The sequence below is a fragment of the Herpailurus yagouaroundi genome, unplaced genomic scaffold, assembly GCF_014898765.1.
Source record: "Herpailurus yagouaroundi ecotype Mexico unplaced genomic scaffold, PumYag 139, whole genome shotgun sequence".
In the NCBI taxonomy this organism is placed as follows: Eukaryota; Metazoa; Chordata; class Mammalia; order Carnivora; family Felidae; genus Herpailurus; species Herpailurus yagouaroundi.
The window spans coordinates 39,812,115-39,826,729 of record NW_024412394.1 but is presented as its reverse complement, the minus strand read 5'-3'; the positions used below and the strand labels follow the sequence as shown (position 1 = coordinate 39,826,729).

At 41.1% G+C, this 14,615-nt stretch overlaps 1 protein-coding gene across 5 annotated transcripts in view; it reads left to right on the top strand.

The window, feature by feature from the left end:
* HMGN3 (high mobility group nucleosomal binding domain 3) overlaps window positions 1–14,280 on the top strand; it is a 32,249-nt gene extending 17,969 nt beyond the window's left edge. The window contains exons 2-7 of one of the 5 annotated variants that reach the window (XM_040474005.1): window positions 1,947–1,997; window positions 8,703–8,732; window positions 11,693–11,743; window positions 13,147–13,260; window positions 13,381–13,480; window positions 13,797–14,280. In XM_040474005.1, coding sequence (XP_040329939.1) covers window positions 1,947–1,997; window positions 8,703–8,732; window positions 11,693–11,743; window positions 13,147–13,260; window positions 13,381–13,480; window positions 13,797–13,810 — 360 coding nt within the window. In that variant the 3' untranslated portion in view covers window positions 13,811–14,280. Of the gene's footprint in view, window positions 1–1,946; window positions 1,998–8,702; window positions 8,733–11,692; window positions 11,744–13,146; window positions 13,634–13,796 lie in introns of those variants that run through there. The other 4 variants (XM_040474007.1, XR_005789844.1, XM_040474008.1 and 1 more) reach the window with 4 other exon arrangements.
* Window positions 14,281–14,615: the final 335 nt, after the last annotated feature.

The following is a 14,615-nucleotide window of genomic DNA, read 5'->3' as shown; positions in this document are numbered from 1 at the left end:
CTCTCAATCATATTGCTGTCACTAATCTACTGCATAGAAGAATCTTGAAAATTTTGTCACTAACATCCATTTTTAACTTTTTTTAATGTCAGTTAACATCAGAATAGTTGTGTGCTGCTTCTTTAAATGCCCACCAGCTACAGGTGAATTGAAATCTACCAAGTGGCCTAACCGGTATGAATGAGAGCCCAGTGCTTCTGGACAACGGAGTGGCTGGTTTGTGTCCAGAAAGTCGAGTTTGCAGCATGGAGTTGAGCAAAGGGAAATAGCCCATGTAGGGACTATCTTCATTTGCTGACACTTTCTAAGATTTTGCTATCTCCAATTTGACTGGCTAATAGGGCAAGATGAGAAGCAGTGTTTCCCTTCATGACAGAGAAGTTTCCAGGGAAGAGGGGAAAACAGTTGGCTGTTTGGGAAACAAGAAAGAACTCCATGAATGTGGGAGGTTCTGGAGAGAAGTGAACTGACAGACTCTGGGTTGAAGGTTTACTGTGTCCTCTGCCTTGAAGAAAAGCTTTTGACTTTCTAAAAGACTTTGTATACTTCTAGCCTATGTTTTACATGTTCTTTTATAATCTAAATTTTTTTAAGTTAGCATTATTTTATGTGGACTTTCTGTGTATTCACATAGCCTAACTTTTTTTAATCCCATTGCATTAATAGTTACATAGTTTACTTAAATATTTCTGTCATTTGCTGATCATGTGAGTTGTTTCGAGTTAGTCCATATTAGAAACAGTACAAATAAAATGATGTTTTTACAGGTTTTCTTTGTGTCCTGGTTCCAAAATAAGAATTGCTGTATCTTTATATGATTAGTCGGTGTGTCTTTCTCATATTGGCATGGTGTTTTTTGAAAATATCATGTTAATTAACTGTGTCACCAGCCCCACCAAACAGTGGGTTTTATGATCTTTAAAATGTTTTTCTCATTTTATCAGCTGAGGCACTACTACATAGCTGTTTCATTTTGCTAAAGCCAAACATCATGGCAAATGTCGGTTTGCTGTTTTCTCTTGTAAACTCTTACTCATATCTTCTGCCTGTTTGTGTCCTAGAGATTGGGTATTCACCTACTACCTTTGTATGGTTTTAAAATATGTGAAATAGTTTAACATTGTAACTAGTTTAGTCATTTTCACCTTGTTTACTGTCTTTAGCCAGTAAAAATACATTGAGATCTGCAGGGTGTGTCACATGAATGTAAGCATATTTTTCCCAGAGTCGTATGCCCCCTAGAAAGTAGTCAGGTTTGAGCTGTCACCAGAGCGGGCAGGTGCTGCCCCAGGGGGGCGTGGATCAAAATTAGGAAACAAATTAGCTGGAGTGGCAGGGCGTTTGGCTGTCCTGCCAAGCCTGTGAATTTGGTCAAGATGCTGAAAGAATAATAATCCATGACACATTTGTCAAGTCGTATCAAGAAGTGGGCTAGACATCAAAACTAGGCAAGTATGGGACAGAAATATGCTTTTGTGCTCAGGCAGGGCTTTCTTAGCATCCTGCTCTCATCTTAGAGAAACAAAGTCACTGGAGCATGTGGTGGCTTCGTGGCACCGCTGCCACTGGCTCTTGGGTCCCTGCCCTTTAACTAGTGGTAAAATCCTCAACAATCCAATGAAAATTGCTGAGGGTGAACGCACATTAAAAACACATCAGTTTTTATGTGCATATCAGTTCTTGCACCACTCCTGTTTTAAAATTAGAGCAGTTACGCAGATTAAATGCTCTGTGGGGGGTGTGTGTGTGTGTGTGTGTGTGTGTGTATGTATGTGTATATATATATATATATATATAAAATGTATCCTCTTACAGACTTACTTTTTTCCCACAAAATATCTGTTGACTTACGTGGTCTGGAGAATTGAAAGAGCTATTTTTTCAAACCTGCCTCTAATGTGTGCTTTCCAGTTTAAATACAATCCACTGAAATATTTTCTTTCCAGTCTCCGGAGAATACAGAGGGCAAGGATGGATCCAAAGTAACTAAACAGGAGGTAAGTGTATCTTTGACTTCCTGTATTTAATTATTTTAACTGGAATTTTTTTTAACATTGTGAGGATTGTATGCATCTGAATGAATGCAATTCTGAATAAGGCTGTTGAGACTACATAAACCAGAGATAAAAGTGTCACTGTGTAGCACTGCTTGGCGCAGGTAAATTTCAGTTGAGATCACTGATGAGACATTTTCCACTTACTATGTTGTTTATGTTTCTACCTGTCGGTCCTGCTGTCTGTTAAAGTAGATACTGAGAATTCCTTCTGGGCAAAGAGCGAGATAGTAGGTAAATTCATCAAGGAGAACAAAGTCTGCCTTTCACAGCAAGGAAATGAAAGATGGTTGATTTAATAAATTCTCTGCTCCAGTGAGTGAATTACACATTTCTTTTTTAGTTCTGAATATTTGCCTAAAAGGAGTCATCTCTAGAGTCAAAAACTGTGGAAGGACACATGAAATGTCGAAATACTGAACTTTTTTCTTTTTTTTTAATCAAGAATATTCTTAGGGCTTTGGATAATGAATTGGGCAACAATTCAAAGAAACTCTGTATTAAAATACAGAAACCTCCAAAAAACTAAGAAATTGAGAGAGATGGTTGCATTTACCCACTGTGGTAATATCATGAACTTCTAAAAGGAGATGGATGAAAAAGTAGCAAATTAGAGGCTAACTCTGATGACAGCCATTCACTTTTGCACAGAGCTTTACAGTGTGTGGAACAACTGCAGTTCTTACCCTTGAACTTATAAATAAAAGAGGTCACGTGAAAGACAGAAACAGTATTTAGTTACAGATTCTTTGATTGAGGGATTCATATTGTGGTTTAATAATTCAGAGGAGTTTGTCATGCCTAGCAGAACCGCTCCACAAATGTGTACACGGAAATTTGTTCTGCCAAATGGAAAACCTTTAACAGAATCTATAACTAAATCAATGTAAAAGCCAAACGAACAAAACTGCCTGTCACCAAGGCCCCACCATGCATTGACCCAGCATTTAGTGTCACAGAGTTTGGGAGGTGAAGTTTCTAATCTCAGGTCAAGTTACTAAACACATGCTCGGACGAACCAAAAGATGATATGTGCTTGGATTTTCTTAAAAATGGCAAAACTATAAATTGTAGGGCAGTTGGCTAAGTATAACAGATCTTAATGTTTTTAGATTTGGACACAAAATGCGTTTGGATTTTTCCTTTAGGAACTGCTATTTAAATGGATCTGTCAGTCAGAAAACCTAGAAACCATTACACATGATAGATCTTGGATAGTGCTCACTGTCTTTTCCAGCCTTCTACACGGAGCAGCCAAGCTGGTTAGAATATATGTAAAAGATTCTTGCTTATACAGCTGTCTTATACATATTCTGTTAGCCCCAGAATTTTAGTTATTTAGGTTATTTATATATTTTATTATTTTTAATATTTTATTTTATATTATTGCACGTACTACATCGTGGCCAACAAAAATCGTTCCTAGAAAACACTCTTTCCCGGTCATGTAAGCTATGACCAGATTAAAACTCATGATTTGTCTTCAGGACATCAGCGCGCTTGTTTGAAAAGTGAAAAGGTCAGCCAGCTGGTGGTTTAGGGTAAGAACTCTCAAACAGTATATTGATTGATTCCCCCACCACCACCAAAATTGACTGAATTTTCTAGTTATGTCATTGTGTATGCACAGCCTTGACTATAGTGAATAGATATCAGTCACAAAGCGGGATCCTGTATTGAAAATCCTCTTCCACTGCCATGATGTGTGAAGGGCATGGTGCAGAGTATAGTTTTTGGATAATAAATGACCAAAACAGTACTTTAGAAGCATTTCCCTTGGCAGTTTGCAAAGCCCTTTCACATTTGTTATTTTATCTGATCCATTTAATAACCCTGAAATGAGGGCAGAGCACATTCATTCCTCAACAGCAATGTATTGTGTACCTTTAATGTTCCAAGCACTGTTCCGGGCTCTGCAGAATCCACAGTGAACCAAAGAAGGAAAATCTCTTCCTTCATGCAGCTTCCATTTTAGTGGGGGGAGAAAGAGAGTAAAATAAAATCATTGGATATTTGCTATGAAGAAAAATAAAGCCAGGAAAGGGAATAATGAATATCAGAGAATTGCTATTTTTGGTAACAGATAGGCAGATGTTATTATGTCCAGCTTTACTAGAGGGAACAAGGTCCTGAGAGAAATACATTATTTTCCACAGGTGTCACAACTTGTATATTGCAGAACCAGGAAAATTATCTGAGCCCTGATTCAAAATCCTCTGTCTTCTAGGGCACCTGGGTGGTTCAGTAGGTTGAGCGTCCGACTTCGGCTCAGGTCATGATCTCATGGTCCATGAGTTCAAGCCCCGCATCAGGCTCTGTGCTGACAACTCAGAACCTGGAGCCTGCTTCTGATTCTGTGTCTCCCTCTCTCTCAGCCCCTCTGCCACTTGTGCTCTGTCTCTGTCTCTCTCTCTCAAAAACTAAATAAACATAAAAAACAAAATCTTCTGTCCTCATGCCACTTTTGTGGTAATCATAAAAACATGGTTATCCAGTGCCTTTTCTCTGTCCTCTCCATTCCTTAGCCAATGCTCTGATATCCATGTTTCCCCACTTCCCATTTTTGCAAAGAAGTTAATTTCCTTTCTTTTGTATTTTTTTAATTTTTATTCATTTTTGAAAGAGAGAGGCAGGGCACAAGCAGGGGTGGGTGGAGAGAGAGGGGGACACAGAATCTGAAGCAGGCTCCAGGCTCTGAGCTGTCAGCCCAGAGCCCGACACGGGGCTGAAACTCACAAACCATGAGATCATGCATGACCTGAGCCAAAGTCATGCTTAACCAACTGAGCCACCCAGGTGTCCCAGCAAAGAAGTTAATTTCCGTTTGGCTCCTCATTTATCTTTGGAAATTAAAAGCAACTTGACTTTTGGTGTTTGTTTGCAAGTACACATGGTCCCTGACTTGTGATGGTTTGACTTACAATTTTTGGCTTTACTGTGGTGCAAAAGCAATACTCATTCAGTAGAAACCATGCTTCCTGGTTTGCTCTTTTCCCAGACTAGCTGTATGTGGCACGATGTGCCCTTGGGACGCTGGGCACTGGCAGTGAGCCGCAACTCCTAGTCAGCCCTGTGATCATGAGAGTGAACAACCGATACACTAACAACCCTTCTGTACCCACACATCCGTTCTGTTTTCCACTTTCAGTCCCGTATCCAATAAATTACGTGAGATATTCAACACTTTATTATAAAGTAGGCTTTATGTTAGATGACTGTGCCCAACTGTAGGCTAATATACATGTTCTGGGCACATTTAAGGGAGGCTCAGCTCTGATGTTCAGTAGGTTAGCTATATTAAACGCATTTTCAACTTAAGACATTTTCAACTTACTGGCTTTATCAGGATGTAACTCCATTGGAAGTTGAAGAAAATCTGTACATGGTCAAACTTAGAAGCATTAAGAAATCTTATAAAAATAAACATACGTCCAGACTCCATGGGAATGGCACATATGTTTCAAGCAATATTCAGCAAAGTCCAGTGATTCTACTTGAATCCAGCTACACTAGTGAACTTTGCCATAGCGAAATAAGACTTCCATGTTCTTTTGCAACCAGGACGTTAAAGTAAAAGGCTCTGTGTCTTTTGGAGTAGCCTTCACCAGAATTTGCTCCAACCCAGGGAATGATGAATTAATCAAATGCTTTTTGAAGAATTTCATTGTACCCAGCACCTATACACCACATTGACAAACCCTCCCATTCTTTGTCTCTGTACCTCTGGGTGACATACCATTCTGAAAGTCTTCTTTCCTCCTCTGATAACCACTTTTGGCCACTTCTCCTGAAGATTCACCATCAACAAATCGGGAGAAATTCTTATTAGCTCTTTTTTCATGGCAGCCCTGCCCAACAGTCTGAGTCTCAAGGGAATACTTAAAATTCTAGTGCTCTAAGGAGGAAAAAAATAGCAGTCTAGTCTATTTTATATCCAATAAATATAGCCCAATCATTTATAGATTTTAAGGCTGTGAAAGCTATGGAACTTTCCAGGAAGGTGTACATGCTTGCATGCATAACCATGCTGCTGACTGTGAGTGAAAGGTTCGTCTCAGCCTCCACTGTTTGCAGTGAAAAAGAAAATCTCTTATGATGGTTGCTGGAAAGGAAAATTTGAGAAAAATCCTTTTTTTATAGCATAGAAAGAAGAGCTGGTAAATTTTAGACAGGAAGTCGTAAAATGATTTTACAGTAAAAGATGTGCTTTTTAGAGATGGTTAGTTTAGACAGCCTGGAGAGGCAGGCCTTGTTTTTGCATTAATTTCCTAGGCTTTTTATTTTGAAACTCTTGTACTGGGCCTGAATTATAAAAAGATAGGGAGTCCTTTGGATCAGAACAGCTTTCAGGCCCTGCAGAGCAGTGCTTGCTTAGGTTGGAATGTTTTCTGGAAATCCCAGAGGGCTCTCTGACATCCGCCTCTTCAGTTTGCCCAGGTGTTCCCATGGAGAAGAAAGGAGCAACAGCACCAGAGTTGGAAAATCTGTCACATGATTTGGCTTTACTTCAATGAGATTTTCCTCAGGACAACTGCTTGGTGGATAGGAAGGCAGTGATGAGTAATAGTTAATATATTGGCTTCTTTTCAGGCACTAAACTAGACAGTATCCGAGTAGTGGCCTTAGCACACCTCACCTCAAGTTCACACTAGTACACATTTCTGGTGCTTACCCATGAGAAGTGCAGTAGGGGTACAGATGTGAGATAGATGAGGTGAACAGTGAGCTAAGGCCAAGGCAGTACACATAAGTCAACACCAAGTGGAGAGGGGTTCAAATAAGGTCCTTTCACCCCTTCTGAGCATAGAGGCTGCCATTTTTTTCCTTAGAAGGTATATTTTCTAAGCACTTTTCTGCTGGCTGTGCTTCGCTTGGGAGATGGTGGTGTAGTTCATCAGGCCATGCAGAAGCATCAAAGATGAACTCTGGTAATTAGTGGATGCTCCTTTGCTCTTCCGTGTTCAAAAGAGCATCTGAAGAAGCACAAGTTACGCGCTTGCTGCCTGGTTTGATGGTTACTGTTGTCTTTTCTTTGGTGATACCCAGTTCATTGCAATTAACTGTACTGAGAAAGGCAGCACAGGATTTGGGTTCTGGTTCCCTGCGACTCATGGGTGTGTTTTCATGAATGCACCCATCAGTGCACTTAGGATAATCCTAGCAGACACCGTGGTATTTCCTGTGGGGCGTGTGATACAGGCATGCCTCCCATACTACATGTTGCACCGTACATCCCCTTACCTGGTGCAGTGAATATATCATGGCCACCACTTCACCGACACAGTCTCCTAGTCTCTGCACATTCTGTTAGCTGGCCTTAAGTCCAGCTCTGATTTTTCTTCAGGACCCCAGGGTTAAAATTATTCATGGAGGCTCTGGCCCTTCATTTCCTTCTGTAGTTTAAAGAGAGATGAGTTTAGCTTCCTCTGGCTATTTTCAGCCAGAAAGTTCTGAGGTGTGAAGACGGCATGAAATATTTCTTCCAGTTTGGCCTGACCAGCTGACCTATGCTGACCTCAGCACGGCTTCAAGAATTCCATAATTCCTTGCAATTTTGGCATGGGTTCCTCCTGACCATCTTTGCTGACCCCCTTAAAGAAATTATTTGAAACATTTTAAGCTATTGTAAGGGGGCAAAGTCTGTATAAGGCAGCCTGAATTAGGGAAAAGATTGGAGTTCATTTTTTGAGCAAGTATTTTTGAGAATCTACATGCTAGGTGGTACGCATACTGTTCTACCAGAGACAGAGCAGTGAGTAAAACAGACAGAGTATGGAGTATTTATTTCTGGAACACTTTTCAAGAAAGGCAGTTATACTTTCAGAATGTGAAATCCCTTGGGGAGCCATCTTTTGCTGATGGTAAGTAGAATATCAGTTCTGTATGCTTATTTCTGAAACTCCTAGAACCGTTGTTGCTATTTTAAATTTTCTTTGCGGCCTCATTTGCTTAATTTGCATCCTTGAAGAGAAAAAGATTTCCTTAAAAATACTAATCTCAACCCAGTTTTTCTAAATTTTCTCAACTTCCAAATTAAAAGGAAAGACTAGTGAACCTTTTACTCTATCTCAATCTTTCATTAAACATATGCATTTAGCAGATAAATAAATGTGCTTATTTTGTTACAGATAAGAGGAAGTGTTTCTTGTGAACTGCCTAAGATTTATAGTCATTCTCTTTTCTAACATAGTAACAAGTCGGGGAACTCCTATTTTGGTTTCTACACAATTATGTAACTCTTCTTTTGTATTAATTTATAAGTTTTAGTTCTATTTGTAAGGAACAAGAGTCAGACCGGAACTAGTTCTTAAATAGCTCCTCAGTTCTCGTATTGTCATTTTTATCACACAAGTAGATTACAGGTCAGAACCTAAATTAATCTTCCTTTCTTTTTCTTACCCGCAACAGCCTTAATTAGGAGAGGCCATTTCTTTGAATAGTGTGTCTGCACCTCTTTAGAAAACTTCCTGTTGAGTATTATGGTTCCCAGGGCACTTGAAGTATGTTTTAGTATGCTTGCTCACCTGGAGAGGGTAATGGGAGTCATACATTACACTCTTTCAACAAAGTAAGATACCAAGAATAAATTTTTAAAAATCAGCTGGGTTGTGTCTAATAAAACTGCATATTTTTCCATTTCCTTTGTAGCCCACCAGACGGTCTGCCAGATTGTCAGCGGTGAGTACTTTAGAACCTCCTTGTTGTTAGTTCTTATGAGTAAATATTCCCTCTGTTCAGGACAAAGCAGCAGAAGGAAGATTAAGGTGTTATTTCCCTTGAGTTTTTTTGTTTCCTTTTTGGAAATCAACGTGGGTCACAATCTGTGGCAAATGTGACTGGTGTTGCCAAGCAATTCAGTTGATCAGATATGTCAGTGAAAAGTAGCTGCCAGCCCCATTACCAGGCGTACAAAGCCCAGGAAGGTGTTTGATATTTCTAGATCTCTGAAACAAAAGAAGCACATTAGCAAAGTCCTACCCTTCTGATTCTGCATATGATGTGCTAAAGTGGAGATGAATTATGATCCTCTCTCCACGGCCTATACTTTATTCAGAAACATGCTAAAAGTCATCGGAATCCATGCGCTCTAGTCCCATTTCAGAACTAGAGAATCTTTGGAAAAGTAATGATTCCACTTTGCCACTCAGAGTCTCCCTCTGTGGGCCAGGCCTGGGGAAGAGACCAGGGTTAGGATCATTAAAGCTGGGATGGGCAGCTGTGACCAAGCCTTGGCCATGAATGCGCTCCAGGCCTTCTCACCAGGCTGTGCTCCCTGCTGGCTCTTGTGGTCCTTCTTGCCGCCCTGCAGAGGTACCAGCCATTACTCTGCCACGAGAGGTCAGCCTGGCTCTCTGGTGGAGGATGTTGGTTAAAATAGCCGCAGCCCTTGCTGAGACCTGAGATGTAGGAGGAAAGGCACTGGCTTCTTGGCTGGCAGGAGCTGCTAGCTGCTTTAGCCTTCGGGGGAGCATGGATTCATGTCAGCTAACACCTGTGCCTGGCACAGTATAGGGAATCAATGCAGAAAGGGCTATGAGGTCACTCACAAGTTCCGAAGTATAGCCAATTTGGGGTTGGGTGAGACAGTTTCACCTAAGTCCCAACCTAAGGAAGCAACATCAGAGCCACTGGAAAGATGAAGAGCCGGGAGATGCAGTTGTGTGTGCACACAATTAATCTGGATTCTGCCGAAGTCCCTCAAGATGGTGTGCTCTATCCAATATTAACTCTCACCATTGTTCAGTACTTATGTTTTAACTTCCGTTAGGCTTAGCTGTAGATTGTACTACAAGCCGTTGTATTCTGTGGATCTCCGTCCCATTAAGGGAGTAGACCTTGTAAGTCAAATAAAAATCAAAATTTAAAACAAAGCTTTTCCCGAGCACCATGAACCAGCCTTCCACTGAGATCATTGCCTGTGGTACTGACACAGAGCCTCCTCGGTGGCCAGTGGGATTACAGCCTGCAAAATCTCATCTTTTCCTGTTCCATCAAAACACTTAAATGCTGTATGGAGGAGAGGTCTATCTTTACAGAAAATACAAAAGGAAATCATTTGCTGTGAATTGTGACAACAAATACATGTTAATGCAATATGTCAAAGCCTCACATTACAAAATTTTTTAAATTCTGAAAACTTAGTAGCCGTGCAAGCTGCTGTTTAGGGAACAGACTACAGATTCAGGTGGTAAGAAGCTTAATAAAAATATCCCTTACTTTTCAGACCCAGTTGTCCTTTTTTATTTGAAAAGTCCTAACAGCCAATTCTTCTGGAATTGAACTGTCTACAGTTTTACTTTATGCGTTTGATGAACAGGGCCAGATTCAATATGAACCTGAACCACCTACAGGCACCGGGGACAAACATGTATTTTCTCCAGAGGGGGATATCCTGGGCAGTGTTTTCTGTTTAAAAGCCATTCTCCGGGGCGCCTGGGTGGCGCAGTCGGTTAAGCGTCCGACTTCAGCCAGGTCACGATCTCACGGTCCGTGAGTTCGAGCCCCGCGTCGGGCTCTGGGCTGATGGCTCAGAGCCTGGAGCCTGTTTCCGATTCTGTGTCTCCCTCTCTCTCTGCCCCTCCCCCGTTCATGCTCTGTCTCTCTCTGTCCCCCAAAAAATAAATAAATGTTGAAAAAAAAAATTTGAAAAAAAAAAGCCATTCTCCCTAGTGTTGGGAGAGATGTACACTTATTTTTTTCTAGCTTGATGAGAGAAATATTTGCCCTAAAATAGCTATAGAAAAGCAGAGGCTTTAATGGGTTATCTTCCCCCATGTCCTCATGTGCCCCCACCCGCCCCCGTCTCCGTGCCCTGGAAAGCAGGTGAGGGCTGAAGCTCTATATGTTATGGAGGGAACCATGGCCACAGGGCAAGCAGTGCTCATGGCAGCAGGGAAGAGAACCGCATGAAGCAAGAGAAAAATAGTTGCTTTGTGGACTCTTTGGCTAAGTTTAAGAGAAATCTTAAACTTTGGGAGCTAACAGTGGACATTTTATTATAATCATGTTCTTGATAAAAAGCTCTAGAGGCAAATAAGCCTAGTGTCTGGGTGGGCGAGAGATTCTTCTCACCTTGAGCTGGCATTGGAGAGGATGCGAATAGGAAGAAGCTGAAGCTTGGCTACAGAACTTGAAATTGACATCAGAGGTGGAAGGATGTGGAAATGATTTTGAAATACTTCACAGGCAGCGGTCTTCATTACCGGATGGGCTTTGCCTGCAATTGTGCTGTGATTTCTAGACTGTTGGGAAGGCCAGTGTGACTGAATTCATTGAGTCATTTGGCCGAGGGCCTGAGTCATTCCTCTTGCTGCTGTGCTGTGATCAAAGGAAGTACAGAGACATCAGAGCTAGAAGCTTAAACCTGTTCCTGGAGAGCTACTCTGGACTGGGGAATAAAGAGTCGGCTTTTAAATCTCACCTGCTGTTCACTTGAGAACCCAGGATGAAAATAGTCACGAAATGCACGGATCTTTATGCTGCTACCTGATGCCAAAAATAGAAAGAGGTTTTTTTTTTTTTTTTTTTAAATGAACAAAATTGTAGTCAAAATGAACTGGTGTCTTCTGCAGTCTCGTTGCATTCCTTTTGGTCTCGAGGGTTGTCTTTTTCAGTATTTGTGTAATTTATCTTTGCAGAAACCTGCTCCACCCAAACCTGAACCTAAACCAAGAAAAACGTCTGCTAAGGTAAGAGGTGCTCCTTTGACTGACTTTGGCCTTTTAAACAATGAATAAATTATAATTTTGTATCGAAAAATCCCCCAAGGAAAAATCACATGTAATGATTCGGGCTAAATGTACTGACTAGGAAACTGTCACCATTGTTACAAAAGGCATAAAGCACGGTTTTACGCTTTCCCAGGAAAGTGTTTCCCATTTGGTCAGTAAAGGCGAAGGAAGTCAGAGCATGGTGCTCGGAGAAGCCGCCTGTCCAGGAGGGTTTGTTAGCAGGGCGCCAGGGCGGCTCGGGAGGTGGGAGGCTGGGCCCTGGTATTGCAGCTGCCAGTAGCTCAAGGGCTTGGGGGAGGGGATCTGACTTCATATAACTGGTCTTAGCGGCTTAGTCTGATGACTGACATGTAATAATTAACACTAGCCAGTTATTAATATCAGCAAACATTTATATGGCTCTTATACTATGCCGGACCCTGTTCTACTTGCTTTTCTTATGAAACCCTCGCATCAACCCTATGAGGTAGGTACACATACCCCATTTTGCAGACAAGGAAACAAGGAAACAAGCAGAGAGGTATGAAGAAACTTGTCCCAAATTGCTTTTCTGTACTCTGCCCTTCAGAGCAGTGTTGTGAATTGTTTGAAAGGATGTGTATTTGTGGCATGGGTAGGTGATTCTGAAGCAGAACTCGCCCCTGTGGCTTAGTCTTCAAATCAGGAACTTTTCTGGGCGCCTGGGTGGCTCAGTCAATTGGGCATCTGACCCTTGATTTCGGCTCAAATCATGATCTCACAGTTCGTGGGCTCGAGCCCCGCATCAGACTCTGCGCTCCCTGACAGTGCAGAGCCTGCTTGGAATTCTCTCTCTCCCTCTCTCTCTTCCCCTCCCCAGTTCGTGCACATGCTCTCGCTCTCTCTCTCAAAATACATATATATATATATATATATATATATATATATACTTGTTTTTAACAATCAGGAACTTTTCTTCACCTGGTACTTCATTTTCAAGCATTTTCTCAGCCTTCTAGTCACTCAAGCCCCACGTCCCCACATGAGGTGTTTCTGTTGCTGGCTTCTTTCCTGGTTTCTGCCTCCTCCATCACTTCCCACTGCTGGTGCCCTCCACGGCAAAACCACTTCTCGGTAGTGAGAGAGGAGGCCCACTGAACAAATACATGAGGAGAATCACCACCTTTTTCCCAGAGGAGAAAGTCAGTGGATATTCTAAGCAGCCCATTACATTTTCACAGAGACTCAGTCTAACTCACTCGAGGCACTGCCAAATTGGGTTCCCCTCCCCCTGGAAAGCCACCATGTTGGCCCTGGTTTTGCTTTACCTTGTGTTTGGGCGAGGTTGGCTCATTTTTACTGACATCACACCCTGTCTAACATGCCTTGTTTCCCTCTATTAGAAAGAACCTGGAACAAAGATTAACAAAGGTGCTAAAGGGAAGAAGGAGGAAAAGCAAGAAGCTGGAAAGGAAGGTACTGCACCATCTGAAAAAGGTGAAACTAAAGCTGAAGAGGTACTTTCCATAAATACCCCCCACTGATTGAATCAGTGTCTTAAAAGAAATTGCTCAATCCTTCAGCCGGTGATAGCACGTTCATAATGACTCTTTTTATTGCCCGTAATGTTATTACAGATCCACATCTCTCGCTCAACTGTTAATGTCTCAACCTCCAGAGGTACCCCACCCAGCACACTGTCAGTAAAGGGGCAGATTGAAACAGTGAGAGTTAAGGGTACAGTAGAAAATTCTGCATGTTTGCAGTGACTAGAATCAGATAGTAGTGTGGTGTTTTTTTTTATTATGAACAGTGGGAGCTTACAGGTAAAGCTTCTGTGGTCGTTTGAAAACCAGAAAGCAATAAATGCAGCCAAGTGTTTGCCTACTATATTCCTGCCTTGTCTGTTTCACACCCAGAGTTGAAATAGGTTTTGCAATCGAGCTGCTAAAAACCAGATGTTCAGAGTGTGTGTGTTGGTCGGGTGGACTTTCTTTTGGCTGATAGTAGCTTTAATAGTAACTGTATCTCCCCCCCCCTTTCTTTTTCACAGGCACAGAAAACTGAATCTGTAGATAACAAGGGAGAATGAATTGTCATGAAAAATTGGGGTTGATTTTATGTACCTCTCGGGGCAACTTTTAAAAGCTATTTTTACCAAGTATTTTGTAAATGCTAATTTTTTAGGATTCTACTAGTTGGCATACAAAAATATATAAGGATGGACATTTTATCTTCTCATAGTCATGCTTTTTTGGAAATTTCCATCATCTTCAAGTAAAATAAATATGAGTTTATTATTGAAAGCTATGTGTAAGATTGATTGAGCATTCCATGCACTTGCTTTAAAAATTGGGTCCTGTGGATACTGTGGTGTTTCTACTGTGCGTATTTAAATTTTTCACGCAGTTTTTCTAGAGCAATAATCAGTGGTGCTTTTGTACCTAGGTTTTATGTGGTTTTAATGAAACATGGATAGTTGTGGCCACCTGCTGACTATTTGTGGTTTAAAATAAAAGGTTTTCTTGCCTGCAAAATACCTGCCTCTTAGTAGTGTCTTTACTATAAATTTGGGCAGTGTTTCATTTTGTTGTTGCAAAGAGGTGAAGAATAATTCCAGTGCGTGCCATAACAGCATTCCTAATAAGTCAAGTAGGATTATTTCTTAATTCTTGGGCCTGCAAAAATGTTATTATTTTAATGAAACCATCGATGAGTGCTAGTGTGGAAGAATTACATCTAAAACACTTTATATCAGAAGTGGTCAGCAATGATCACCATATAATAAGCTTTTCATAAAACATTACTTTTTTAAAGTTCTTTATACACAGCATAGAGTTCTGTTAAACCAGAGAAAAACCATAAACTAGTG